The sequence below is a fragment of the Netta rufina genome (genome assembly GCF_964035555.1).
Source record: "Netta rufina genome assembly, chromosome: Z".
NCBI lineage: Eukaryota > Metazoa > Chordata > Aves > Anseriformes > Anatidae > Netta > Netta rufina.
In genome coordinates this window covers 78124413-78152305 of record NC_140126.1, presented here as the reverse complement: position 1 = coordinate 78152305, position 27893 = coordinate 78124413, and the positions used below count along the sequence as shown (strand labels likewise).

At 45.7% G+C, this 27893-nt stretch overlaps 1 protein-coding gene across 2 annotated transcripts in view; it reads left to right on the top strand.

The window, feature by feature from the left end:
• The window catches only part of LOC311221341 (endoplasmic reticulum aminopeptidase 1-like), a 73290-nt gene that overhangs the window by 35645 nt on the left and 9752 nt on the right, over positions 1-27893 (top strand). Inside the window, exons 1-16 of one of the 2 annotated variants that reach the window (XM_084305245.1) lie at positions 3949-4474; positions 5001-5139; positions 6529-6663; positions 7245-7365; positions 7729-7883; positions 8436-8549; positions 10145-10276; positions 10822-10953; positions 11130-11213; positions 22915-23049; positions 23631-23751; positions 24113-24267; positions 24821-24934; positions 26554-26685; positions 27231-27362; positions 27532-27615. In XM_084305245.1, the coding sequence (XP_084161371.1) occupies positions 4008-4474; positions 5001-5139; positions 6529-6663; positions 7245-7365; positions 7729-7883; positions 8436-8549; positions 10145-10276; positions 10822-10953; positions 11130-11213; positions 22915-23049; positions 23631-23751; positions 24113-24267; positions 24821-24934; positions 26554-26685; positions 27231-27362; positions 27532-27615 (2352 nt within the window). In that variant the 5' untranslated portion in view covers positions 3949-4007. Of the gene's footprint in view, positions 1-3948; positions 4475-5000; positions 5140-6528; positions 6664-7244; positions 7366-7728; positions 7884-8435; positions 8550-10144; positions 10277-10821; positions 10954-11129; positions 11214-22914; positions 23050-23630; positions 23752-24112; positions 24268-24820; positions 24935-26553; positions 26686-27230; positions 27363-27531; positions 27616-27893 lie in introns of those variants that run through there. The other variant, XM_084305244.1, reaches the window with a different exon arrangement.

The window sequence follows — 27893 nt, the reverse complement described above, 5'->3', positions numbered from 1 at the left end:
GGTGGTCTGTCAAACCTTCCTGGCCCTGGGTTGACCATGAGGGTAATGATTGAAAAAACTAGGTGATGAGGTGATTCCTGCACCTGTTTGAGCCTCTGGTGTGGGTATAATAAGGGATTGTCCCCAGAATTAGCGATGACAGTGAAAGGTGAATTAACAAAATCTTTGGTGGAGAGGGAAACTGTTAAAAAAATCCATTCCCCTTTTAATTCTCCAGTACGGCCAGTTACAAGTGTTAAGGACATGATGGCTTACAGTAAACTACAGAAAGTTGAATGCAGCTACTAAACCATTGACTGTCACAGCACCCAGGCTGTCTGACATACCTAATCTGCTTAATACAGGAGGATTTAAAGGGTGGCTGTCGTTGGTGTTCGAGATATCTTTTGGTCACATTACCATGGCAGGGACAAGACAAATTTGCTTTTCCTTTGGAAGTAATAGAGCATTTTTTTGCTCATTTACCCCAGAGGTTTAAGCACAGAGCTGCACCAACACATGCTGAATTGGCTAAGACATTAGAAGAAGTAAGGTTACCTGCTGGAATCACATTAATTCGATAGGGAGCTATTGAGTGGGGGCAGTGATGAGCAGCAAGTACAAGAAGGAATGGGCTTCCTCATAGACAGACATATGCCAGCAGTACTCGTATTTGCTACCCACTCTCACAACTGTTTACACTTGCTGGCAGTTGTACTGATTATTGTGCTAAGAAGCTACCCATGAATGGCCAGGGGTATATTGCGAACATAGAGTCAACAAAATATCAACATAATATCAACAAAATTGTCAAATTCACCTTTCCAACCAAATGGCACAAGCATAACACTAGTACTACAGAAAGTACAAATGAGAATTTTGAGTACAACGAGACCTGGACAGGCTGGAGAGCTGGGCAGGAAGAAACCAAATGATATTGTTCGAAATGGCTCAGTCTTCAAAATAGGATTAAATAAAAAAATAGGATTTATTAAAAGAATAGAGGTAAGCTGACAGCGCTGGGTGCACCGGGAGTCTCCGCTCCACCAGGACGCACACCAGTTACATCACGTAGCTGATTTTTATGCTCCTAGACTAATACATATTCATTACTACTTCTAAAAAAATTAGGTTATTATAATTAGCTTCCGGGGTCCTGTCCCTCCTACTGGAGCATGCGCATCAGTCTCCGGTGGTCCCTCTGGGGGTCTCTAGGGGTCTTTCATGCTGAAGGCTCGTAGTCTTCCTCTCCAAGACTTCTTCTTGTCCTTCCCCTTTGGACTCCTTGGCACCGTGTCAAGTTTATACAGCATCCCCTGCAGGTCTTGTCTCCTAGCCGTCCTTCAGCTTCATTTTTTCTTCTTCTTAATCTCTTGGCCACCTGGCCAGATATCAGAGGCCTGCACAGTATCCCATAACAGTCAGTAGTTGTTATCAGTTGTTCTGAAACCCCCAGGCATCAAAGACTTCATACAAACACAAACAGCTTTCTTACTGACACTTCACCAGTAATTAAAACATTCCTCACCAGCCATTCACGGGAACAGTCACACCTATAGCAGTGTTAAGTTAATCTCGAAGAAGACAAAAAAAAGGCTGTAACTGTTAGAAATAGAAGTCTGGAATAACAAAGGCAAACAGGTTCATAAATTTGAGGAGTATTTTCTGAAGACTTGATAAATTGACTAGAATGAGGGGGAGACTGGGACACACTGCATCTGTGGTTCAAGAATTAAATTGCCAGTGCAGGGCCCAGAGGCAGACAGGACTGTTCTTTATGGACACGAATTGTTAAAACATTCCTAACGAGGTTTAACAAGAGCAAGGGTAGAGTCCTGCACCTGGGAAGGAACAACCACATGTATCAGTCCAGGCTGGGGGATGACCTGCTGGAGAGGAGCTCTGAGGAGAAGGACCTGGGGGTCCTGGTGGACGACAGGTTGACCATGAGCCAGCAGTGTGCCCTCGTGGCCAACAGGGCCCATGGGATCATGACGTGCATTAAAAGGAGCGTGGCCAGCAGGGCAGGGGAGGTGATCCTCCCCCTCTACTCAGCCCTGGTCAGGCCTCACCTGGAGTACTGTGTCCAGTTCTGGGCTCCCCGCTACAAAAAAGACAGGGATCTCCTGGAAAGAGTCCGGCGGAGGGCAAGGAAGATGATACGGGGCCTGGAGCATCTTCCCTATGAGGAAAGGCTGAGACACCTGGGTCTGGTCAGCCTGGGGAAAAGAAGACTGAGGGAGGGATCCTATTTATGTTTATAACATGGCCAACCTCTCTTCAGTGGTTTGTGAGGACTGGACAAGTGGCAATGGCCACAAAATGGAGCCCAGGCAGTTCCACATGAGTATACAAAAGAACTTCTTCATGGTGCGGGTGACGGAGCACTGGGACAGGCTGCCCAGGGAGGTTGTGGAGTCTCCTTCTCTGGAGATATTCAAGGCCCATCTGGATGCCTCCCTGGGCAGCCTCCTCTGAGGAACCTGCTTTGGCAGGGGGCTTGGACCCAATGACCTCTGGAGGTCCCTTCCAACCCCTTCAATTCTGTGATTCTGTGAGAAGAATAAGATCGGGCTACCAGGCTAGCAGGTCTGTATCTGAGATCTCAAATTGTACCTTCATCCTGATGTTGGTGATGCTCCTGCGGAGAGGTTACCAGCACCACCACTGAGGACCTTCTTTTCCATTTTCAGTTCTTATTGCAGAGATATCTGAGCCTGTTGTCCTTTACTAGAGATCTGCTCTTTCTGCAGGGTGAGAAACTCTTTTGGTAGTTGTTCTGCTCTGGTCATCTGCCTTGGTCATCCTAGAGTTTCCAGCATTCCTTGGGTGGTTTTGTCCTTCAGCAGTGGTACACATGGACCCAGGAACTTCTGTGCCACAGGAGTGGTTAGAAACGCTTGGAACGGACCAGCCCACCGTGATGACAGAGCGTATTTTCATTTGAACTCCTTTGCAAGGACTCCTTTAAGGCTGGCAGGAATCCCGTGGAGCTGTGGCAAGTCCTGTACCTGTGGAATAACAACCCCAGGCACCTGGACATGCTGTGGGCACCCTGCTGGAGAGCAGCCTGGCAGAAAATGACCTGAGGTTCCTGGTGGACACCACGTTGAACATAAGCCAGCAGTGTGCCCATGCAGCAAGGAAGGCTGATGGCTGGCGAAGCCCTGTGTGAAGCTGGAGAGCTGGGTCCTTTTCTGGGCTTCCATGTACTAGACAGACGTGAGTGTAGCGGAGAGAGTCCAACCAAGATGATCTCTGCTATTTATCAGAAGAAAGGCTGAGAGTGCCCAGCCTGGAGAGGCGGAAGATCAGGGAGATATCATCAATGTCTATAAACACCTGAAGGGAGGGTGAAGAGAAGACAAGAGCCAGGCTCTTCTCAGTGGTGTCACAAGAGGCAGTGGGCACAATCTGGAGCATGGGAGGCTCCCCCTGATCACAAGGCAGCGCTTCTGTGCTGCGTGGGAGACAGAGCACAGGCACAGGCTGCCCAGAGAGGTGGCGGAGATCTCTTTGGAGATCTCCAAAAGCCTCCTGGTCGTGGTGCCCGGCACCCTGCGCTGTGTGGCAGCTGCAGCAGGCGGCCTCCTGAGGTGCTTCCAGCCGCAGCCTGGCCAGAGGCGCGGCCGTACCGTGCTCTGGGCTTCCCTGCTGAGAGAGGGACTCAGTCCTGACAACAAGTGCTGAGCGAGCAGCTGCTGTGCCGCCCCACGCCTTCCTTAGTGCAGTGCTCACACCCTAAGCCCCTGCTTTGGGGCCGGGCTTCTCCGCCCCCCCGCGGCTTCCATGAGCGGCGGCGGCGCGCTCCGCCCCGCATCCCGCTCGGCTTCGCTTCTTTCTCTTTCACTTTCGCTTCGCGACTGGGTCCTGCTCCCTCTCGGTGTCCCCGTCCTGCCTCGGGCTCTCTCGGTGCCAGCCTCCTGCCTCGGTGCCGGCAGCGCGGAGCGGGGACTGGGGTCCCGGGGCTGCTATGAGGCGGCGGGCGCAGGGCGGCCTCGTTGCCTCCTCCCTGCGCTAGGTGCAAAATGGCAGCGCCTCGCCCAGCCGCCCCCATGGTGGCCGTGGTGCTGGGCTTGGCCGTGGTGGCCTCTTCCATCGGCGGTGGCCTTGGCGGGGACAGCAGCGCACCGTTTCCCTGGGACAAGGTGAGGCTACCTGAGCACGTCGTCCCGCTGCACTACCAGCTCCTCGTCCACCCGAACCTCACCACACAGACCTTCACGGGGACAGCTGCCATAGAGCTGACCGTCACCCGTCAAACCAGCGCCGTTATCCTGCACAGCAAGCGTCTGCACGTGGCCAGGGCGGCCATCGGGGCGCAGGAGGCGAGGGTGCTGGAGCAGCAGGCGCTGGAGCAGGTGGCACTGCTCGCCGCCGAGCCGCTGCGGGCCGGCCACAACTACACCGTCACCATCCAGTACACTGCCAACCTCTCCGACTCCTTCCATGGCTTCTACAAAAGCACCTACAGGACCCAGGCAGGAGAACTCCGGTAATCCTCTTCTTTTTCATTAGTAGAAATGTCATGGTAGATACCACATGTAACTGGTTTTAGAATTTGTTGTCAGCTGCTTTGTAATTTCTCTTTGAAATTATCCGTGGCTGAGGTTCCTTTCACACACAAAGCCACACCAGACTGTATATATAATGGGATATCGCAGAGATTGCCATTCTTTCAGGTAGCCGTGGGGTTCTTGGCTGTAGCCTTAGCAGGCCTTAATCCACCGACACGTCCAGCCGTCCTGCAGTGATGTGAGAGGAAGAGTCCGGGGACTCGCTGGGCTCTGACAAGTTGTCTCTTATTGCAGAACCCCTTATCAGGGGGGTTGGTCAAGAAGCTTTATGTATCCACTTCTGTTCCCCACCACAGATTGAGAAATGGTAATTCTTAGCATGCCAAAGATTTTGAAAGTACTTAAATTATTTCATAAATGTGAAATTACTTGGTTTTCACACAAGGTGGTGAACACTGTGCATATGAAGGCATGTGGACTAAAGGTTTTCTCTTTTTTCCTTAGAGTGCTCGCAGCAACGCAATTTGAGCCAACATTTGCAAGAACAGCCTTCCCGTGTTTCGATGAACCAGCTTTCAAAGCCAGATTTTCAGTTAAGATTAGGAGGGAACCAAAGCACCTTGCGCTGTCCAATATGCCCCTTGTAGGTGGATACATTCAATGTTGTGCTGTTGCTTGATGACCTTTAAAAAAGAAAGTAAAAGGAGAAGAGAATACCTAGGAAGTTGCTGTTCATGGGAATATTGACCTAAAGATTGTGTCAGTTCTTTTCTGAGAGTAAATGATTGCTGGTAGTGTTGATACACAGTTACAAAGGAATGCAACAGATGTTGCATCCTAGGGGTTCCTGTTCTCTGCAGTGGTTTGAGAACAATGTAATCTCGCTAACCTTTATTTTACTCATAAAATGCTTTCAGTCTTTGTCTTAGATTTTAAGAATTAATATTAAAATGTATCTGAATACAGACACAATATTATTCAGGACCTTATATATATAATATATATATTATATATATTATATATATTATTAATATATATTAATATATATTATATTATATATATATATTATATTATTATTATATTGTATACATTATATTATTATATTATATATATATATTATATATATTATTGTATTATATATTATATTATATATAATATATTAATTATTATATATATATAAATATAAATATATATATATTAAACAACAACAAAAATAGGTTATTTTGGCCTTCAAAAAATGTCTGTGAAAGTGGAGTATGTGTAATACCTACAAATATGGTTTGCAGTTACAAATATGTAGGCGTATGTAGGGTGGGTCACATGTCATACATTTGGTCTTACTCTGTGCATAAGAGATTCTTCACAAATTCTTCTGCATTATTGATTCGTGATTTGCCAGGAAACTAACCCTTATAAATGAGGGAACAACGCCTCCCCATACACCAAGTACATTTCAAAAAAATGAAGTCTTTTGGAAGTTGGTCAAAAACAAACTAACAAACAAAACAGTTCTTGCATTGAAAAGTGGATAAAATAATGAATGAATTGTGGGTGCCAGTATTAGTATTCCAATGTGGCTAAATATACTCCAAGTGTAAGTTAGTTACCTGAGGCGAATCAAAAGGGAAAACTCTAACAGGCGACTCATTTTGTCTTGAAATAGATATCTGAGAGAGCTGAGTCATTGTTTGGAGTAGTTTATTTCTCTCATGTGTAACAAGTGATTTAGACAACTTCTGATCAACTCAAGTGTGATCTTAATTAGATCGATGTGCTGGCAGACACTGAGGAAAATTAAAGCATTTGAATGAGTATCTTTATCTAGTTTTAGCAATGTTGAAGTAACACTTACGAGTGAAACTACCTGTATGTTTCTGTTTTCTTTGTGTGGGGACAGGCTGACATAGGGTTGACTTCTTTCCAACTTGTCCTTAAAATTGTCTTAGTGAAACTGAAAGGAAACACATTGATTTTTGGTGCCAAAGTCCTTAGAGGTACTACCGGATGATGAGCTGTGCTTGTCTTTTTTTAGATGAAGACTGTGAATATAAATTCATGGCTTGTTGAAGACCATTTTGATACCAGTGTCAAGATGAGTACCTACCTCGTGGCCTTTATTGTTTCCGATTTCAAGTCCATCAGCAAAATATCCAGTCATGGAGTTAATGTAACTATTCTGATTTTCTAAGAGCTTATTTTATAACAAAATCTATATGGAAACATATCCTGTACTTTCAAGCTAAATTGTTGGATTTATACATTGTGAAGTTTTACATGAACGAGAGGAGAGAAAAACGTTGGCTTTGGAATTGGATTATTAGTTTGCATTAAGACTAATTTTACTAATTCCAAAAGTTTTTGGTAATATGCTTTCTTTTTATATACTTACATGCATTGGTAATGTTGTTTCAAGTAAGACTGTTTGATTAAAAGGAAATTAAATATAGTTTTATTGGAGAATCAGGAATAAAACAGAACAGTGGTAGTTACACAGCTCTGTCTTGGTAGGGGATAGAAGGTATAGATGTCCTTTTACAGGCATAGTGGTTCTGGAGGATAAAGTAAAATTCTCATTTCTAATTTTGAACATATCTGTATCTGGATTTTTTAAAAGTAACTTTTGTACGAAAGCTGTTAGGTATGTGCTCTTCTGTCACTTTTCATGACCACTCACGTACCTATGTTAAAGAACAAATTCTGTAAACTTTTGATGCTGGCATTTAAATACTGCCTGCTTGTTTACTGTAGATTTCTGTATACACGGTACCAGAGAAGATCCACCAAGCTGATTATGCCCTGGATGCGGCAGTAAAACTTTTAGACTTTTATGAGGATTACTTCAGCATTTCATATCCCTTACCTAAACAAGGTAAGTGTTACCTAATTTAATGTATATTCAAGAATAGCATTAAGAATAGAGAGTAAAATTGCATAAAATCAATGAGTTAGGTAAGACTGGGACAATTTTGGCTCCCATGTTTTTAAACTGTCTGCTTCGTGTAACTTAAGAGTATGTTGGAAAGCTTCACTGAGAACGGAAAATCCTTCTATAGAGAACTTTTTAAAGGTATGTTTTTGCTGTTACATTTAGGAGAAGCCTTAAAGAAGGTGTGATGTGGGAGCTGTTGTGAAGTGGGATGAGCAGGTGACTGGGTTCTTTACTGGGTCAAACAATCCTAGCAGTTTATTAATGCTTCCCTCCCCCCCTCCTCCTTCCTCCCCCCTCCACCAGATTTAGCAGCTATTCCTGATTTCCAGTCTGGTGCTATGGAAAACTGGGGATTGACCACATACCGGGAATCCGCATTGTTGTATGACCCTGATAAATCCTCAGCATCTTCTAGACTTTGGATTACTATGATAATAGCTCACGAACTGGCTCATCAGGTGAGATTTAGGAGCAACAATAAAGGATCAGAAGGGACCCACAGAGTGGTCACAGCTGTGTGGATGGAGAGATATTTGAGAATATAGACTGAAAAGAGCTGTTTCAGTTTGAGGGTGTTCATCCCTGAATCACGCGACTGTTCCCAATAAAGTCTCGTTGGGCTTCATAGACATGCAGGGCTGTAACCCAAATCTGTATAGTTCAGTAGCTGTAGTGCTCTGGGGACTTTGCACCATTGCTAACCCTTGAAATTAATTGCAAGCCATGAATATAGGTAAAAAAGTTAAGAATTGTTACAGGTTTATGCGTGGCTCTCCTATCAAACCTGGTTTATGTATAAAGTTTCATGGAATTGTAATGGAAACCCATGCTGTGGAGTATTACCATTAAAACAAGAAATGAAATAGAAAGAGGCCAGAGTAAGCTGCATTACTACAAAAATGTGCCTTAAATGTCAGTGCCATGCTATAAATTCAATTTCATATCAGTCAGTAGCAGCTTTTGTGAAAAACCGTGTATTTAAATTAAAATTGTTGTTGCTGTTGTTTCAGTGGTTTGGCAACCTAGTTACCATGGAGTGGTGGAATGACCTGTGGTTAAATGAAGGGTTTGCAAAATTCATGGAGTTTGTGTCGGTCAACATTACCCATCCAGAACTGAAAGCTGTAAGCAGCATTTACTGTATTTTTATTTTATATTTGCATTCTAAGTCTACTAATTTGTAAGGGTGAAGGCCAAGTATGTTTGTGCTGTGAAATAGTTTTTGCTTTCCCTTTGAAAGAACTGTCTGATCTTAACTCGAAGGGTAAGAATATTGATTTTATTGTATCTAATTATTTCAAAAACTGGTGATGGAAGTTAATGATTGCAATCAAAGTATATTCTCTTTTCAAAAGCTATTTAGACTTCGGAAAGTATAAAGGCATTGCTAGTTAGTCAAGGGAGGTGATTGTCCCGCTCTATTCTGCGCTGGTGTGGCCTCACCTCGAGCACTGTGTGCAGTTCTGGACACCGCAGTACAAAAAGGATGCCAAAGTGTTGGAGAGTGTCCAGAGGAGGGCTACAAAGATGGCAAAGGGCCTAGAGGGGAAGACGTATGAGGAGAGGCTGAGGGCACTGGGCCTGTTCAGCCTGGAGAAGAGGAGGCTGAGGGGGGACCTCATCGCGGTCTACAGCTTCCTCACGAGGGGGAGTGCAGAGGCAGGCACCGACCTATTCTCTGTAATCACCAGTGATAGGACCTGCAGAAATGGTGTCAAGCTGTGGCAGGAGAGGTTCAGGCTCGACAACAGGAAGAGGTTCTTCACCGAGAGGGTAGTCGCACACCTGAACAGGCTTCCCAGGGAAGTAGTCACAGCACCAAGCCTGTCGGAGTTGAAGGAGCGATTGGACTGTGCTCTTAGTCATGTGGTCTGACTTTTTGGGTAGACCTGTGCGGTGCCAGGAGTTGGACTTGATGATCCTTATGGGTCCCTTCCAACTCGGGGTATTCTATGATTCTATGAAATTATTTTTTTTTCCATCATGTATAGTCAGACTTAAATCCTAATGAAGACCCCCAAAATCCTTCCGCTAGCTTTATCACAGGTTCAATATATGAAACTTTGCAAGTATGCCTAGTTCAAAGTAGTGAAACGAACAGTGCACTGGGAAGATCTATGCAGAAACTTGCCATAAAACTGCAGTGGAATAATAATGAAGCAATATAATAATGAAGGAATTCATCATTTGCTTTTTTTTTTTTCCTTTGGTTTGTTTTGTGATTACTAACCATTCATTTTGTCATCAAACTTTTGGAATGTGTGCATGTCTTTTTGGAGTTATTTTTAAGTCTCACTAGCTGGAGTATTAAAGTTGGTTTAGAAGGGTAGAGGCAGTTTGCCTCTCTATATTCCTTTCCTTGCCTTGCCTTGCCTTCCCCTTCCCCTTCCCCTTCCCCTTCCCCTTCCCCTTCCCCTTCCCCTTCCCCTTCCCCTTCCCCTTCCCCTTCCCCTTCCCCTTCCCCTTCCCCTTCCCCTTCCCCTTCCCCTTCCCCTTCCCCTTCCCCTTCCCCTTCCCCTTCCCCTTCCCCTTCCCCTTCCCCTTCCCCTTCCCCTTCCCCTTCCCTTCCCTTTCCTGCTCTGTAATGAAACCGAAGATATGTTTGGCTTTCCTTATGGGATTTCAACATCATGTAGAATGGACTGAAATATGAACTAATAGGAATTCAGTAGTCACTAAGCAAAATTTGGTAGTAATAATCATTTTTGTCTCCTATTAGGAAGATTATTTCTTATCAAACTGTTTTGATGCCATGGAAGTGGATGCATTAAATTCATCACATCCTGTGTCTACTCCTGTGGAAGATCCAGCTCAAATTTTAGAAATGTGTGATGATGTTTCTTATGTGAAGGTAAAATCTGTAACTGATTTCATTCTCAGTTGTACTGATTGTACTATACGTCTGCATTGTACTGATTTCAGTCAGTCCTTTATACAAAACATCCCTGAACCGTGGTGTTAATATACTTTTTAATGTTGTTTTGATCTTTATATTCTATCTCAATCCTAGTCCAAAACTCCTGCATGTAGTTCAAATTGTGGTTTCCTGTTCCATCTATAAAAAGAGGAGGTTTTTGCCCCTTCTTATCTGTTGTGTATCAATTTAAACATTAAAACATTATTTTAGGTGCTTAAACCAACCAGCGTTTTTCATTGGAGCCTTCTCTATATAGTAATTGAAAAAATAATAGCATATTTTACTCAATCCAAAATATATTTAAGGAAATAAGGAAAGCCAAATTACCGTTTAAATATATATAAAACCCAATTATTTCTCATCAGACAGACATACAAATTTGAACTGCTGTTTAGGTTAGCCTGCTGAAAATTTTCTGAAAGAAGCATCTTGCTGTCTAGGGAGTGGTTTTGTAAACATTTTGTCACACTCTTTTTCAGGGATCCTGTATATTAAATATGTTGAAGGACTACCTGACTGATGATGTTTTTAAAGCTGGACTTGTGCAGTACCTGCAGAAGTACAGCTATCAGAACACAAAAAATGAAGATTTGTGGAACAGTATGACAAATGCAAGTATTTCTTATTCTCTCTTTTTATTTTTTTTTTTTTACTTTTTTTTTTTTTTTTCCCCCCAAATTTCATAGCTTTTTGTGAATAGTGTGTTTTTGTAGTATATTAATGAGGACTATGACCAATACTTATGGTAATGATATCAAAAACAGATGACCAACACTTTCTTCTACAGATTTATCCCACAGTAGGTACCGATAAAAGTGAACAACAAGGTGATGGCTTTTGCAGAAGGAACCAACAGTCATCTTCAAATGCAGTAAGCATCTAGTTTTTTACTCATCAGTATTTGAGAGTTTGGTATTTATCTGAGTCCTCTCATGTTACTATACTGTGCTGTGGCATCGGTTTGTGTACAGACAGAAATCCTACCTCTGTGCCTAGGGCTGACCGGAAAACAGCACTATTTAAAGAGATGTCACTAACTATGTAAAGGTGTCCCGAAAAAGAACAGCCAGAGTTGTCATTGATATCCCATGTTCCAATCTAAACTTAACTATGCTGAGCTTACAAATTTACAGCAGTTTTTATGAAGTTCTTAGCTACTAAATTCATTGTCTATGCACTCCATCTTCCTCCTCTTCTTACGTATCCAAGCTTGTCCATGATTTTTATTGCAACTTTTTCACCGGTAAGAAGATGCCGTCCAAGCTTTACCTTTGCAAACCCACCTAAAATTGAAAACACGGACATTTAAGCGCGGCGCCCAACGGGAGCGATGGAGGGAAGGAGGGAGGGAGGGAGGGAGGCGCAGCGGGGCGGCCATGTTGGGAGGGTCGGCGCTGCTGCTCTGCACCCTGCGGGGTCTGGGGGAGGGTGGGGAAGGAGGAACATGGTGATGCACAAGGCCAGGGGGCCTGAGGAGATGGATCTGTGGGTCCTGAGTGAGTGGGCAGGCATTGCCCATCACCAGGCTGGGCAACCAGATCCAGTGGGTGGCACCCCTGGCCATGGCAGGGGGAGTGGAACTAGGTGGTCTTTGAGGCCCCTTCCAACCTGAGCCACTCGACATTTCTATGAGTGTAGGATTCCGTGATTCTATGAAGAAGACCAAGACACTGTCTGTGGCAGGGTCACAACTCTTTATTTGGATGACAACCACATTTGCCCTGCTAAAGGCGCGGGGGCCTCTTGCAGGGCTGGGGAGAGTCCGGGTCACTGTCGGCTCTCCTCTTCGGGGGGCGCCGCGGCCCCCCAGGTGAGCTGTCCCTGCCCTGGCCAGGAGGAGAGGGCCCGTGGCTTGTGCCCGGCACCGCAGCCTGTTCTGCTTCCTCCTCTTCAGGCTCTGAGAAGAGCTCCTCCTGCTCCTCAGGGATGGGTGCAGCGCGCGGCTGGCCAGGACCCCCAGGCAGGGCGGCACTGGAGGTGCTGGGCAGCTCCTCGATGTCCGAATCCTCCGCGCTGCTGGAGGAGAGCAGGCTGGTGACAGGAGTGTCCCGGGGGGAGGCAGCAGGGCTGGGGGTGGCCTCCAGGCTGTCTTCGGGCTCCCAGGTGTCTTGGGAGACCTCAGGGCCGTTGTACACGTAGAGCTGGCTGGCAGGACGCGGTTCCAGGAAGCCCAGCTCCTCCAGGTACTCCTCGCTGCACGTCTCCTCCATGATGGAGATGAGCCGCTGCACAAAGCTCACCGTGTGGCCCTGCAGCAACGGCTGCAGCTCCTGCACCAAGGCGTGCTCATCGAGCCCACAGCGGCACAGCCAAGCGACGATGTTGGCCTCCAGCATGTCCTGGTCCCACCAGGCAGCGTCGAACAGCTCCCTGGCTTGCTGGCGCACCCAGGAGCGCAGCGGACCCAGGACTTCTAGGTGCTCCCTGAAGAGCTCTGCCCATTCCTCGGGCGGGAGGCCTCTCACGGCAGGCTGGGGCATGGGCTCTGCAGCCCCCTGCTCGTCCTGGGGGCTGTCGTCTTGCGCCTCTGCTTCGGGGGCCACCTGCACCTCCAGGAAGTCGTCTTCCGCCCAGATGGAGTAGCGGATGGAGGTGATGTGCTGCCTGCAGAGGGGGCAGGTGCTGCTTCTCTTGGCCCAGCGCATGATGCACCCGAAGCAGAAGTGGTGCACACAGGGGAGGACGTAGCTGGGCTCCTTGGGGACCCCCTGGCACACAGGGCAAGTGATGTCCTGGGCCTCACTTGCCATGGTGTCGGCTCGCTGCAGCGGGCTGGGGAGAGCTGCAGATGGGGAGCTGCTTCCCCTGGCTGGCACCGCTGCGACAGCTGATGTGCGCTGCAAGAAGGAGAGAGGTCAGGGTCAGTGGCTGAGCCAGGGCAGGCAGTGGCCGTGCCCCGGCCCCTCAGCAGGACAAAACCCCAAGCCGAGCCCCGGGGCACATGTCCCCGCACAGCTCACCTGCACTGCTGCGAGCACTCCCTCCACAGCCCCGGCTGCCTGAGCCAGGCAGGGCCGGGGAAACGCAGGCACTGGCTGCGGGGACGGGCACCGAGAGCAGTTGCCGACGGCCCCACAGCACAGCTCCAACAAATCTCCCAAGAGATCCTTGCTCGGCACTCCAAGCCTCGCACACACGCTCAGCAGGAGTCCAGGCACGAGCCAGGCTGGGCCAGGCTCTGCCGGCGCCCCAAGATAAGCAGCGAGGGCCGTGAGGTCACAGCCCATTGCTGGCTGACCTCACAGCCCATCGCTGGGTGACCTCAGAGCCCAGCGCTCTGGGTGACCCCCAAAAACCAAAGCACGTGTCTGAAAGCACTTGCCAGACATTTGGTGAACCCCGGCAGCTTGGCTGCCATGACCACTTCACTGGGAGGCCTGTTTCAGGGGCCAAGCCCCGTGTTGGTGTACAATCTTCTCCTCGCCTGCAGCCAGACCCTCCACTGTCCCATCTCCTTGCCATTCCCTCGAGTTTTGTCAGTGGCCCCAGAGAGCAGAGCTCAGCGCCAGCCCCTCTGCTGCCCTGCTGAGGAAGCTGCTGGCCGCCATGAGGCCTCCCCTCAGTCTCGTGCAGGCTGAGCAAACACGCGGACCTCATGTGCTCCTCATCCATCTTACTCTCCCGATCCTTCACCACTTCGAAGCCCTCCTTTGGACACTCTCCAATAACCTGATGTCCTTCTGTTAGTGTGCTGCCCAAAAGTGCACCCAGAACAGGACTCGAGGTGCTGCTGAAAGAGCGCAGAGCAGAGCACAGCAATCCCTGCCCCCGCCCAGCTGGCGATGCCATGCTGGAGGCAGCCCAGGATGCTGTTGCCCCTCCTGGCTGCCAGGGCCCCTGCTTGAATCCCGTTCAACTTGCCATCGACCAAAACGCCCAGATCCCTCTCTGCAGGGCTGCGCTCCAGCCTCTCGTCCGCCTGACTGTCCATACAGCCAGGGTTGCCCCTTGCCAGGCGTGGAATCCCTCACTCGCTCTTGCTAAACCTCATATGCCTGGGCATTGCCCAGCTCTCTGCTTTGTCAAGGTCTCTCTGCAAAGCCTTCCTCCCCTCTATGGAGTCAGCCACTCCTTCCTGTTTAGCATCATGCCTAAACGGACTCCATATACCCTCAAGTCCTACATGCGAGTCAGTTGGGACAACTGAAGAGAACAGGCTGAAGAGAACAGGCCCTAAAATGGAGGCCTGCACAAGCCCCTGTGACTGGCCACCAGCCTGATGCAACCCCATTTACAAGAACCCTTGGAGCACGACCCGTCAGCCCCTTGTTCACCCATCGCATTATGCATTGCTCTAGCTGTGTGCTGCCCAATTTGTCCAGAAGGAGACAGCGAGAAACAGTCTTGAAGCTGTGCTGAAATCCAAACAGGTGCCATCAGCTGGCTTCCCTTGGGCAACCAGATGGTTGGCCACTTCATCAAAAGAAATCAATGGGGGTGGGCAAGTGATGGGGAGGGGACATCGATAGGGCAGCTGACCTAAACCAACCAAAGGGACATTCCAGAGCACCTGATGCCACACTCAGCAATAAACAGGGGAGCTCCCGTGGGGAAGGGGGCTGTTCCTCCTCAACAACCACTACATGTTTTGATGCCCTGCTTCCCAGGACATGGCTGAACATCGCTCGTTGATGGGAAGTAGAGAATATTTCCTTTTCCTTCTCTCTGCGCTTCCCCGCGGCCTTATTGTTTCTTTTGTTTCTTTTTCTCCCCATTCCCCTGCCCTTTAATTCAACCATTCTCATCTCCAGCCTCTTTGTGCTATATTTTCTCCCCCAATTTAATAGCCACTCTCCTGGGTTCGCAATAAGTGAACTAATTTTAATTCCTACCTCGCTTTTTTAATTATTTTAAAACAGCATCAGCAAGGTCTGTGCGACACCAGAACACCCTTATATAACACCCAAAGAATTGCCATCTCCCTTTGGTGATTTGTACCACCGTGCCTGCTGTTTGTTATCATCGCACCATGCCCTGCTGAGATAGCTTGGCTTTGTCTTGCTGCCCTCCTTGTAGTTACGAGAAGGCTGCCCTGAGGCTCCTCTGCAGTCTGACCAAACATCTTTGCCTCAGCCCCTCCTCACTGAGCAAGGGCCCCAACCCCTGAGCATTGTGAAATTGCCTACAATGCATTTCTAAGGATCTCCCTAATGGGTTTTTGAAGACAAGATTGAAATTCTTCCTCCGTGGAAAGGAACCCATGATGGAGCAAAACACAAGTTTTCATACAAGCATGTTGGACGTGCTTATGGTTTATCTCATTTCTGTGTCTCAGAGAATTGCTTGTTCGGCTAACAATTTGACCTCTTTGAAAGCGTTTGTCCTGACGGTCTCTCAGTTGTTTGCCAATGCCTCCTGCTGGCCACTGGCTGCCGCTGTTTGTCTAGGTAAAGAACAGCTGGTTGCACACGCACCCACCGTCAGTTTTAAGCGGCTCTGGCAAAGACGTGCATGCCTGATGTAGCTTTGCATATTTAAGAAGAGATAAAAGTGTAGCTTCCACTCAAGTGAAAAACCTCATCTGCACACAGCCTTTCCTATGTGAGTTCAGAACCTCTCACCAAGGAGGGCCGAGATGCTGAAGTTGCTGAAGTTGTGTGACTTTCTCCGTTTACTCACGGCAACATTTAGCCATGATGCTAAATTAAATACAAAATCTGAAATCTTAGATAATTAGGGACTCCGCCTGCGGCATATCACAACAGTGTCATGGTCAGATGTGTCTCGGTGAGACAACCTGAAAGCCTCATGCTTGAATGTAGTGTGTGTTCTTGCAGCAGGGACACCTCAACGAGGACTGCGTGACAGAGCTTTCCGTGTTTCACAACCAGAGCAGGGAGAGTATATCGGAATTAATATCAGAGGTAAGAAATACATGTTGTTAATTTGTTGTAATTAAGCATGCTGATACAGTAAGTAACCTTAGCGTATTGGCAGCCTCATGGTCCCTTATTCTCAGGCGTGAGTTTTGCTGTGCTTTTCCAACCTACGGAATCCCCACAGAATTTCAGATCTGTCAGTACAGCTCTGAAGCTCAAATTTGCCTTTTCTTTTTCCTCCTTTCATTGTGTTTCCTAAGCCTTATTGATATTTTCTACCATGCTGATATCCTTATGAATTTCTGAAAGGCAAAATAGACTCGCCCTAAAGATGTCTGGATGAACAACAGATTTCATGCACTGGCTGAACTCCGTGCTTTGAAATGTTCTGATAGCGGAGGGAAAACTTTCAGTGCATCGCTCAGCCAGGCTATAAAATAAGCGTGGGGGAATTACTTTTCACAAACTTTGAAAGAAGTGAATCCGTTCCTGTCCCATTGGAATATAAATGACAAAAGCTGAGCTGACTAGCTGTAGAGGAATTGTACCAATGTGTTAGTGGTGATATTCTAACCTGGTAGAAGAGACTTACAAGATGAGGTGGACTCCGGCCTTACTGTGAAGCTGAAAATTGTCCTTTGAAATTTATTTTTTTTTTATTCTACTGTATAGAATGAAGACTTGGGATAAAATCTTTCACATAACTGTAGCAGAAACAGACTTTTAAAGTATGTGTTCTACTTAAAATGGATAAATTTTGGAGTAAACATTGTTGTTTGTTTGTTTGTTTGTTTTTGTTTGTTTGTTTGTTTTTCAGTTACAGGAAATACAGGAAATAATCTGAATAATCTGCTCACAGGAGGAAACAGCTTGTCCAATTAAGTTTTGGCATTTACACCGGCCTTTACTAGGGGACTTCTATTGCCTTATAACTTATTCAGGCTAATGGTATTATGCTGCAAACCTGGCAAGCATTTTTCTTGCAGTCCTCATAGCAGTTGTGATACTGAAAATCACACCAAATGTTGATTAAAAAAATTTTTCTTGTTGTCCTCCCAGTCAACTTGCTAGCAGGCAGCCTGGGAAGAGGAAAGAACTCGACTCCGTGTACGCACTACACAGAAACAACTAAAACATTGGTCTGTTATCAGCACTACTTCCATTAAAAATCTAAACATAGCACCACATGAGCTACTATGGACAAAATTAAATCTATCACAACCAATCCAGCACATACAGGATCAATGGTGGTCTGTCAAACCTTCCTGGCCCTGAGTTGACCATGAGGGTAATGATTGAAAAAACTAGGTGATGAGGTGATTCCTGCACCTGTTTGTGCCTCTGGTGTGGGATTGTCCCCAGAATTAGCGATGACAGTGAAAGGTGAATTAACAAAATCTTTGGTGGAGAGGGAAACTGTTAAAAAATCCATTCCCCTTTTAATTCTCCAGTATGGCCAGTTACAAGTGTTAAGGACAATGATGGCTTACAGTAAACTACAGAAAGTTGAATGCAGCTACTAAACCATTGACTGTCACAGCACCCAGTCTGTCTGACATACCTAATCTGCTTAATACAGGAGGATTTAAAGGGTGGCTGTCGTTGGTGTTCGAGATATCTTTTGGTCACATTACCATGGCAGGAACAAGACAAATTTGCTTTTACTTTGGAAGTAATAGAGCATTTTTTTGCTCATTTACCCCAGAGGTTTAAGCACGGACCTGCACCAACACATGCTGAATTGGCTAAGACATTAGAAGAAGTAAGGTTACCTGCTGGAATCACATTAATTCGATAGGGAGCTATTGAGTGGGGGCAGTGATGAGCAGCAAGTACAAGAAGGAATGGGCTTCCTCATAGACAGACATATGCCAGCAGTACTCGTATTTGCTACCCACTCTCACAACTGCATCTGTGGTTCAAGAATTAAATTGCCAGTGCAGGGCCCAGAGGCAGACAGGACTGTTCTTTATTGACACGAATTGTTAAAACATTTCTAACGAGGTTTAACAAGAGCAAGGGTAGAGTCCTGCACCTGGGAAGGAACAACCACATGTATCAGTACAGGCTGGGGGATGACAAGCTGGAGAGGAGCTCTGAGGAGAAGGACCTGGGGGTCCTGGTGGACGACAGGTTGACCATGAGCCAGCAGTGTGCCCTCGTGGCCAACAGGGCCCATGGGATCATGACGTGCATGAAAAGGAGCGTGGCCAGCAGGGCAGGGGAGGTGATCCTCCCTCTCTACTCTGCCCTGGTCAGGCCTCACCTGGAGTACTGTGTCCAGTTCTGGGCTCCCCGGTACAAAAAAGACAGGGATCTCCTGGGAAGAGTCCAGCGGAGGGCAAGGAAGATGATAAAGGGCCTGGAGCATCTTCCCTATGAGGAAAGACTGAGAGACCTGGGTGTGGTCAGCCTGGGGAAAAGAAGACTGAGGGAGGGATCCTATTTATGTTTATAACATGGCCAACCTCTCTTCAGTGGTTTGTGAGGACTGGACAAGTGGCAATGGCCACAAAATGGAGCCCAGGCAGTTCCACATGAGTATACAAAAGAACTTCTTCATGGTGCGGGTGACGGAGCACTGGGACAGGCTGCCCAGGGAGGTTGTGGAGTCTCCTTCTCTGGAGATATTCAAGGCCCATCTGGATGCCTCCCTGGGCAGCCTCCTCTGAGGAACCTGCTTTGGCAGGGGGCTTGGACCCGATGACCTCTGGAGGTCCCTTCCAACCCCTTCAATTCTGTGATTCTGTGAGAAGAAAAAGATCGGGCTACCAGGCTAGCAGGTCTGTATCTGAGATCTCAAATTGTACCTTCATCCTGATGTTGGTGATGCTCCTGGGGAGAGGTTACCAGCACCACCACCGAGGACCTTCTTTTCCATTTTCAGTTCTTATTGCAGAGGTATCTGAGCCTGTTGTCCTTTACTAGAGATCTGCTCTTTCTGCAGGGTGAGAAACTCTTTTGGTAGTTGTTCTGCTCTGGTCATCTGCCTTGGTCATCCTAGAGTTTCCAGCATTCCTTGGGTGGTTTTGTCCTTCAGCAGTGGTACACATGGACCCAGGAACTTATTTCTGTGCCACAGGAGTGGTTAGAAACGCTTGGAACGGACCAGCCCACCGTGATGACAGAGCGTATTTTCATTTGAACTCCTTTGCAAGGACTCCTTTAAGGCTGGCAGGAATCTCGTGGAGCTGTGGCAAGTCCTGTACCTGTGGAATAACAACCCCAGGCACCTGGACATGCTGTGGGCACCCTGCTGGAGAGCAGCCTGGCAGAAAATGACCTGAGGTTCCTGGTGGACACCACGTTGAACATAAGCCAGCAGTGTGCCCATGCAGCAAGGAAGGCTGATGGCTGGCGAAGCCCTGTGTGAAGCTGGAGAGCTGGGTCCTTTTCTGGGCTTCCATGTACTAGACAGACGTGAGTGTAGCGGAGAGAGTCCAACCAAGATGATCTCTGCTATTTATCGGAAGAAAGGCTGAGAGTGCCCAGGCTGTTCAGCCTGGAAAAGCGGAAGATCAGGGAGATCTCATCAATGTCTATAAACACCTGAAGGGAGGGTGAAGAGAAGACAAGAGCCAGGCTCTTCTCAGTGGTGTCACAAGAGGCAGTGGGCACAAACTGGAGCATGGGAGGCTCCCCCTGATCACAAGGCAGCACTTCTGTGCTGCGTGGGAGACAGAGCACAGGCACAGGCTGCCCAGAGAGGTGGCGGAGATCTCTTTGGAGATCTCCAAAAGCCTCCTGGTCGTGGTGCCCGGCACCCTGCGCTGTGTGGCAGCTGCAGCAGGCGGCCTCCTGAGGTGCTTCCAGCCGCAGCCTGGCCAGAGGCGCGGCCGTACCGTGCTCTGGGCTTCCCTGCTGAGAGAGGGACTCAGTCCTGACAACAGGTGCTGAGCGAGCAGCTGCTGTGCCGCCCCACGCCTTCCTTAGTGCAGTGCTCACACCCTAAGCCCCTGCTTTGGGGCCGGGCTTCTCCGCCCCCCCGCGGCTTCCATGACCGGCGGCGGCGCGCTCCGCCCCGCATCCCGCTCGGCTTCGCTTCTTTCTCTTTCACTTTCGCTTCCCGACTGGGTCCTGCTCCCTCTCGGTGTCCCCGTCCTGCCTCGGGCTCTCTCGGTGCCAGCCTCCTGCCTCGGTGCCGGCAGCGCGGAGCGGGGGCTGGGGTCCCGGGGCTGCTATGAGGCGGCGGGCGCAGGGCGGCCTCGTTGCCTCCTCCCTGCGCTAGGTGCAAAATGGCAGCGCCTCGCCCAGCCGCCCCCATGGTGGCCGTGGTGCTGGGCTTGGCCGTGGTGGCCTCTTCCATCGGCGGTGGCCTTGGCGGGGACAGCAGCGCACCGTTTCCCTGGGACAAGGTGAGGCTACCTGAGCACGTCGTCCCGCTGCACTACCAGCTCCTCGTCCACCCGAACCTCACCACGCAGACCTTCACGGGGACAGCTGCCATAGAGCTGACCGTCACCCGTCAAACCAGCGCCGTTATCCTGCACAGCAAGCGTCTGCACGTGGCCAGGGCGGCCATCGGGGCGCAGGAGGCGAGGGTGCTGGAGCAGCAGGCGCTGGAGCAGGTGGCACTGCTCGCCGCCGAGCCGCTGCGGGCCGGCCACAACTACACCGTCACCATCCAGTACACTGCCAACCTCTCCGACTCCTTCCATGGCTTCTACAAAAGCACCTACAGGACCCAGGCAGGAGAACTCCGGTAATCCTCTTCTTTTTCATTAGTAGAAATGTCATGGTAGATACCACATGTAACTGGTTTTAGAATTTGTTGTCGGCTGCTTTGTAATTTCTCTTTGAAATTATCCGTGGCTGAGGTTCCTTTCACACACAAAGCCACACCAGACTGTATATATAATGGGATATCGCAGAGATTGCCATTCTTTCAGGTAGCCGTGGGGTTCTTGGCTGTAGCCTTAGCAGGCCTTAATCCACCGACACGTCCAGCCGTCCTGCAGTGATGTGAGAGGAGGAGTCCGGGGACTCGCTGGGCTCTGACAAGTTGTCTCTTATTGCAGAACCCCTTATCAGGGGGGTTGGTCAAGAAGCTTTATGTATCCACTTCTGTTCCCCACCACAGATTGAGAAATGGTAATTCTTAGCATGCCAAAGATTTTGAAAGTACTTAAATTATCTCATAAATGTGAAATTACTTGATTTTCACACAAGGTGGTGAACACTGTGCATATGAAGGCATGTGGACTAAAGGTTTTCTCTTTTTTTCCTTAGAGTGCTCGCAGCAACGCAATTTGAGCCAACATTTGCAAGAACAGCCTTCCCGTGTTTCGATGAACCAGCTTTCAAAGCCAGATTTTCAGTTAAGATTAGGAGGGAACCAAAGCACCTTGCGCTGTCCAATATGCCCCTTGTAGGTGGATACATTCAATGTTGTGCTGTTGCTTGATGACCTTTAAAAAAGAAAGTAAAAGGAGAAGAGAATACCTAGGAAGTTGCTGTTCATGGGAATATTGACCTAAAGATTGTGTCAGTTCTTTTCTGAGAGTAAATGATTGCTGGTAGTGTTGATACACAGTTATAAAGGAATGCAACAGATGTTGCATCCTAGGGGTTCCTGTTCTCTGCAGTGGTTTGAGAACAATGTAATCTCGCTAACCTTTATTTTACTCATAAAATGCTTTCAGTCTTTGTCTTAGTTTTTAAGAATGAATATTAAAATGTATCTGAATACAGACACAATATTATTCAGGACCTTATATATATAATATATATATTTATATATATTATTAATATATATTAATATATATTATATTATATATATATTATATTATTATTATATTGTATACATTATATTATTATATTATATATTATTATATATATTATATATATTATTGTATTATATATTATATTATATATAATATATTAATTATTATATATATATAAATATAAATATATATATATTAAACAACAACAAAAAAAGGTTATTTTGGCCTTCAAAAAATGTCTGTGAAAGTGGAGTATGTGTAATACCTACAAATATGGTTTGCAGTTACAAATATGTAGGCGTATGTAGGGTGGGTCACATGTCATACATTTGGTCTTACTCTGTGCATAAGAGATTCTTCACAAATTCTTCTGCATTATTGATTCGTGATTTGCCAGGAAACTAACCCTTATAAATGAGGGAACAACGCCTCCCCATACACCAAGTACATTTCAAAAAAATGAAGTCTTTTGGAAGTTGGTCAAAAACAAACTAACAAAGAAAACAGTTCTTGCATTGAAAAGTGGATAAAATAATGAATGAATGGTGGGTGCCAGTATTAGTATTCCAATGTGGCTAAATATACTCCAAGTCTAAGTTAGTTACCTGAGGCGAATCAAAAGGGAAAACTCTAACAGGTGACTCATTTTGTCTTGAAATAGATATCTGAGAGAGCTGAGTCATTGTTTGGAGTAGTTTATTTCTCTCATGTGTAACAAGTGATTTAGACAACTTCTGATCAACTCAAGTGTGATCTTAATTAGATCGATGTGCTGGCAGACACTGAGGAAAATTAAAGCATTTGAATGAGTATCTTTATCTAGTTTTAGCAACGTTGAAGTAACACTTACGAGTGAAACTACCTGTATGTTTCTGTTTTCTTTGTGTGGGGACAGGCTGACATAGGGTTGACTTCTTTCCAACTTGTCTTTAAAATTGTCTTAGTGAAACTGAAAGGAAACACATTGATTTTTGGTGCCAAAGTCCTTAGAGGTACTACCGGATGATGAGCTGTGCTTGTCTTTTTTTAGATGAAGACTGTGAATATAAATTCATGGCTTGTTGAAGACCATTTTGATACCAGTGTCAAGATGAGTACCTACCTCGTGGCCTTTATTGTTTCCGATTTCAAGTCCATCAGCAAAATATCCAGTCATGGAGTTAATGTAACTATTCTGATTTTCTAAGAGCTTATTTTATAACAAAATCTATATGGAAACATATAGTGTACTTTCAAGCTAAATTGTTGGATTTATACATTGTGAAGTTTTACATGAACGAGAGGAGAGAAAAACGTTGGCTTTGGAATTGGATTATTAGTTTGCATTAAGACTAATTTTACTAATTCCAAAAGTTTTTGGTAATATGCTTTCTTTTTATATACTTACCTGCATTGGTAATGTTGTTTCAAGTAAGACTGTTTGATTAAAAGGAAATTAAATATAGTTTTATTGGAGAATCAGGAATAAAACAGAACAGTGGTAGTTAAACAGCTCTGTCTTGGTAGGGGATGGAAGGTATAGATGTCCTTTTACAGGCATGGTGGTTCTGGAGGATAAAGTAAAATTCTCATTTCTAATTTTGAACATATCTGTATCTGGATTTTTTAAAAGTATCTTTTGTATGAAAGCTGTTAGGTATGTGCTCTTCTGTCACTTTTCATGACCACTCACGTACCTATGTTAAAGAACAAATTCTGTAAACTTTTGATGCTGGCATTTAAATACTGCCTGCTTGTTTACTGTAGATTTCTGTATACACGGTACCAGAGAAGATCCACCAAGCTGATTATGCCCTGGATGCGGCAGTAAAACTTTTAGACTTTTATGAGGATTACTTCAGCATTTCATATCCCTTACCTAAACAAGGTAAGTGTTACCTAATTTAATGTATTCAAGAATAGCATTAAGAATAGAGAGTAAAATTGCATAAAATCAATGAGTTAGGTAAGACTGGGACAATTTTGGCTCCCATGTTTTTAAACTGTCTGCTTCGTGTAACTTAAGAGTATGTTGAAAAGCTTCACTGAGAACGGAAAATCCTTCTATAGAGAACTTGTTAAAGGTATGTTTTTGCTGTTACATTTAGGAGAAGCCTTAAAGAAGGTGTGATGTGGGAGCTGTTGTGAAGTGGGATGAGCAGGTGACTGGGTTCTTTACTGGGTCAAACAATCCTAGCAGTTTATTAATGCTTCCCTCCCGCCCTCCTCCTTCCTCCCCCCTCCACCAGATTTAGCAGCTATTCCTGATTTCCAGTCTGGTGCTATGGAAAACTGGGGATTGACCACATATCGGGAATCCGCATTGTTGTATGACCCTGATAAATCCTCAGCATCTTCTAGACTTTGGATTACTATGGTAATAGCCCACGAACTGGCTCATCAGGTGAGATTTAGGAGCAACAATAAAGGATCAGAAGGGACCCACAAAGTGGTCACAGCTGTGTGGATGGAGAGATATTTGAGAATATAGACTGAAAAGAGCTGTTTCTTGTTTGAGGGTGTTCATCCCTGAATCACGCGACTGTTCCCAATAAAGTCTCGTTGGGCTTCATAGACATGCAGGGCTGTAACCCAAATCTGTATAGTTCAGTAGCTGTAGTGCTCTGGGGACTTTGCACCATTGCTAACCCTTGAAATTAATTGCAAGCCATGAATATAGGTAAAAAAGTTAAGAATCGTTACAGGTTTATGCGTGGCTCTCCTATCAAACCTGGTTTATGTATAAAGTTTCATGGAATTGTAATGGAAACCCATGCTGTGGAGTATTACCATTAAAACAAGAAATGAAATAGAAAGAGGCCAGAGTAAGCTGCATTACTACAAAAATGTGCTTTAAATGTCAGTGACATGCTATAAATTCAATTTCATATCAGTCAGTAGCAGCTTTTGTGAAAAACCGTGTATTTAAATTAAAATTGTTGTTGCTGTTGTTTCAGTGGTTTGGCAACCTAGTTACCATGGAGTGGTGGAATGACCTGTGGTTAAATGAAGGGTTTGCAAAATTCATGGAGTTTGTGTCGGTCAACATTACCCATCCAGAACTTAAAGTTGTAAGCAGCATTTACTGTATTTTTATTTTATATTTGCATTCTAAGTCCACTAATTTGTAAGGGTGAAGGCCAAGCATGTTTGTGCTGTGAAATAGTTTTTGCTTTCCCTTTGACAGAACTGTCTGATCTTAAGTCGAAGGGTAAGAATATTGATTTTATTGTATCTAATTATTTCAAAAACTGGTGATGGAAGTTAATGATTGCAATCAAAGTATATTCTCTTTTCAAGAGCTATTTAGACTTCGGAAAGTATAAAGGCACTGCTAGTTAGTCAAGGGAGGTGATTGTCCCGCTCTACTCTGCGCTGGGGTGGCCTCACCTCGAGCACTGTGTGCAGTTCTGGGCACCGCAGTACTAAAAGGATGCCAAAGTGTTGGAGAGTGTCCAGAGGAGGGCTACAAAGATGGTGAAGGGCCTAGAGGGGAAGACGTATGAGGAGAGGCTGAGGGCACTGGGCCTGTTCAGCCAGGAGAAGAGGAGGCTGAGGGGGGACCTCATCGCGGTCTACAGCTTCCTCACGAGGGGGAGTGCAGAGGCAGGCACCGACTTATTCTCTGTAATCACCAGTGATAGGACCTGCAGAAATGGTGTCAAGCTGTGGCAGGAGAGGTTCAGGCTTGACAACAGGAAGAGGTTCTTCACCGAGAGGGTAGTCGCACACCTGAACAGGCTTCCCAGGGAAGTAGTCACAGCACCAAGCCTGTCGGAGTTGAAGGAGCTATTGGACTGTGCTCTTAGTCATGTGGTCTGACTTTTTGGGTAGACCTGTGTTGTGCCAGGAGTTGGACTTGATGATCCTTATGGGTCCCTTCCAACTCGGGGTATTCTATGATTCTATGAAATTATTTTTTTTCCCTCATGTACAGTCAGACTTAAATCCTAACGAAGACCCCCAAATCCTTCCGCTAGCTTTAGCACACGTTCAATATATGAAACTTTGCAAGTATGCCTAGTTCAAAGTAGTGAAACGAACAGTGCGCTGGGAAGATCTATGCAGAAACTTGCCATAAAACTGCAGTGGAATAATAATGAAGCAATATAATAATGAAGGAATTCAACATTTGCTTTTTTTTTTTTTTTTTTTTTTCCCTTTGGTTTGTTTTGTGGTTACTAACCATTCATTTTGTCATCAAACTTTTGGAACGTGTGCATGTCTTTTTGGAGTTATTTTTAAGTCTCACTAGCTGGAGTATTAAAGTTGGTTTAGAAGGGTAGAGGCAGTTTGCCTCTCTATATTCCTTGCCTTCCCCTTCCCCTTCCCCTTCCCCTTCCCTTTCCCCTTCCCCTTCCCCTTCCCCTTCCCCTTCCCCTTCCCCTTCCCCTTCCCCTTCCCCTTCCCCTTCCCCTTCCCCTTCCCCTTCCCCTTCCCCTTCCCCTTCCCCTTCCCCTTCCCCTTCCCCTTCCCCTTCCCCTTCCCCTTCCCCTTCCCCTTCCCCTTCCCCTTCCCCTTCCCCTTCCCCTTCCCTTCCCTTTCCTGCTCTGTAATGAAACCGAAGATATGTTTGGCTTTCCTTATGGGATTTCAACATCATGTAGAATGGACTGAAATATGAACTAATAGGAATTCAGTAGTCACTAAGCAAAATTTGGTAGTAATAATCATTTTTGTCTCCTATTAGGAAGATTATTTCTTATCAAAATGTTTTGATGCCATGGAAGTGGATGCATTAAATTCATCACATCCTGTGTCTACTCCTGTGGAAGATCCAGCTCAAATTTTAGAAATGTTTGATGATGTTTCTTATGTGAAGGTAAAATCTGTAACTGATTTCATTCTCAGTTGTACTGATTGTACTATACGTCTGCATTGTACTGATTTCAGTCAGTCCTTTATACAAAACATCCCTGAACCGTGGTGTTAATATACTTTTTAATGTTGTTTTGATCTTTATATTCTATCTCAATCCTAGTCCAAAACTCCTGCATGTAGCTCAAATTGTGGTTTCCTGTTCCATCTATAAAAAGAGGAGGTTTTTGCCCCTTCTTACCTATTGTGTATCAATTTAAACATTAAAACATTATTTTAGGTGCTTAAACCAACCAGCGTTTTTCATTGGAGCCTGCTCTATATAGTAATTGAAAAAATAATAGCATATTTTACTCAATCCAAAATATATTTAAGGAAATAATGAAAGCCAAATTACTGTTTAAATATATATAAAACCCAATTATTTCTCATCAGACAGACATACAAAATTGAACTGCTGTTTAGGTTAGCCTGCTGAAAATTTTCTGAAAGAAGCATCTTGCTGTCTAGGGAGTGGTTTTGTAAACATTTTGTCACACTTTTTTTCAGGGATCCTGTATATTAAATATGTTGAAGGACTACCTGACTGATGATGTTTTTAAAGCTGGACTTGTGCAGTACCTGCAGAAGTACAGCTATCAGAACACAAAAAATGAAGATTTGTGGAACAGTATGACAAATGCAAGTATTTCTTATTCTCTTTTTGTTTTTTTTTTTTGTTTTTTTTTTTTTTCCCCCAAATTTCATAGCTTTTTGTGAATAATGTGTTTTTGTAGTATATTAATGAGGACTATGACCAATACTTATGGTAATGATATCAAAAAAAGATGACCAACACTTTCTTCTACAGATTTGTCCCACAGCAGGTACTGATAAAAGTGAACAACAAGGTGATGGCTTTTGCAGAAGGAACCAACAGTCATCTTCAAATGCAGTAAGCATCTAGTTTTTTACTCATCAGTATTTGAGAGTTTGGTATTTATCTGAGTCCTCTCGTGTTACTATACTGTGCTGTGGCATCGGTATGTGTACAGACAGAAATCCTACCTCTGTGCCTAGGGCTGACCGGAAAACAGCACTATTTAAAGAGATGTCACTAACTATGTAAAAGTGTCCCGAAAAAGAACAGCCAGAGTTGTCATTGATATCCCATGTTCCAATCTAAACTTAACTATGCTGAGGTTACAAATTTACAGCAGTTTTTATGAAGTT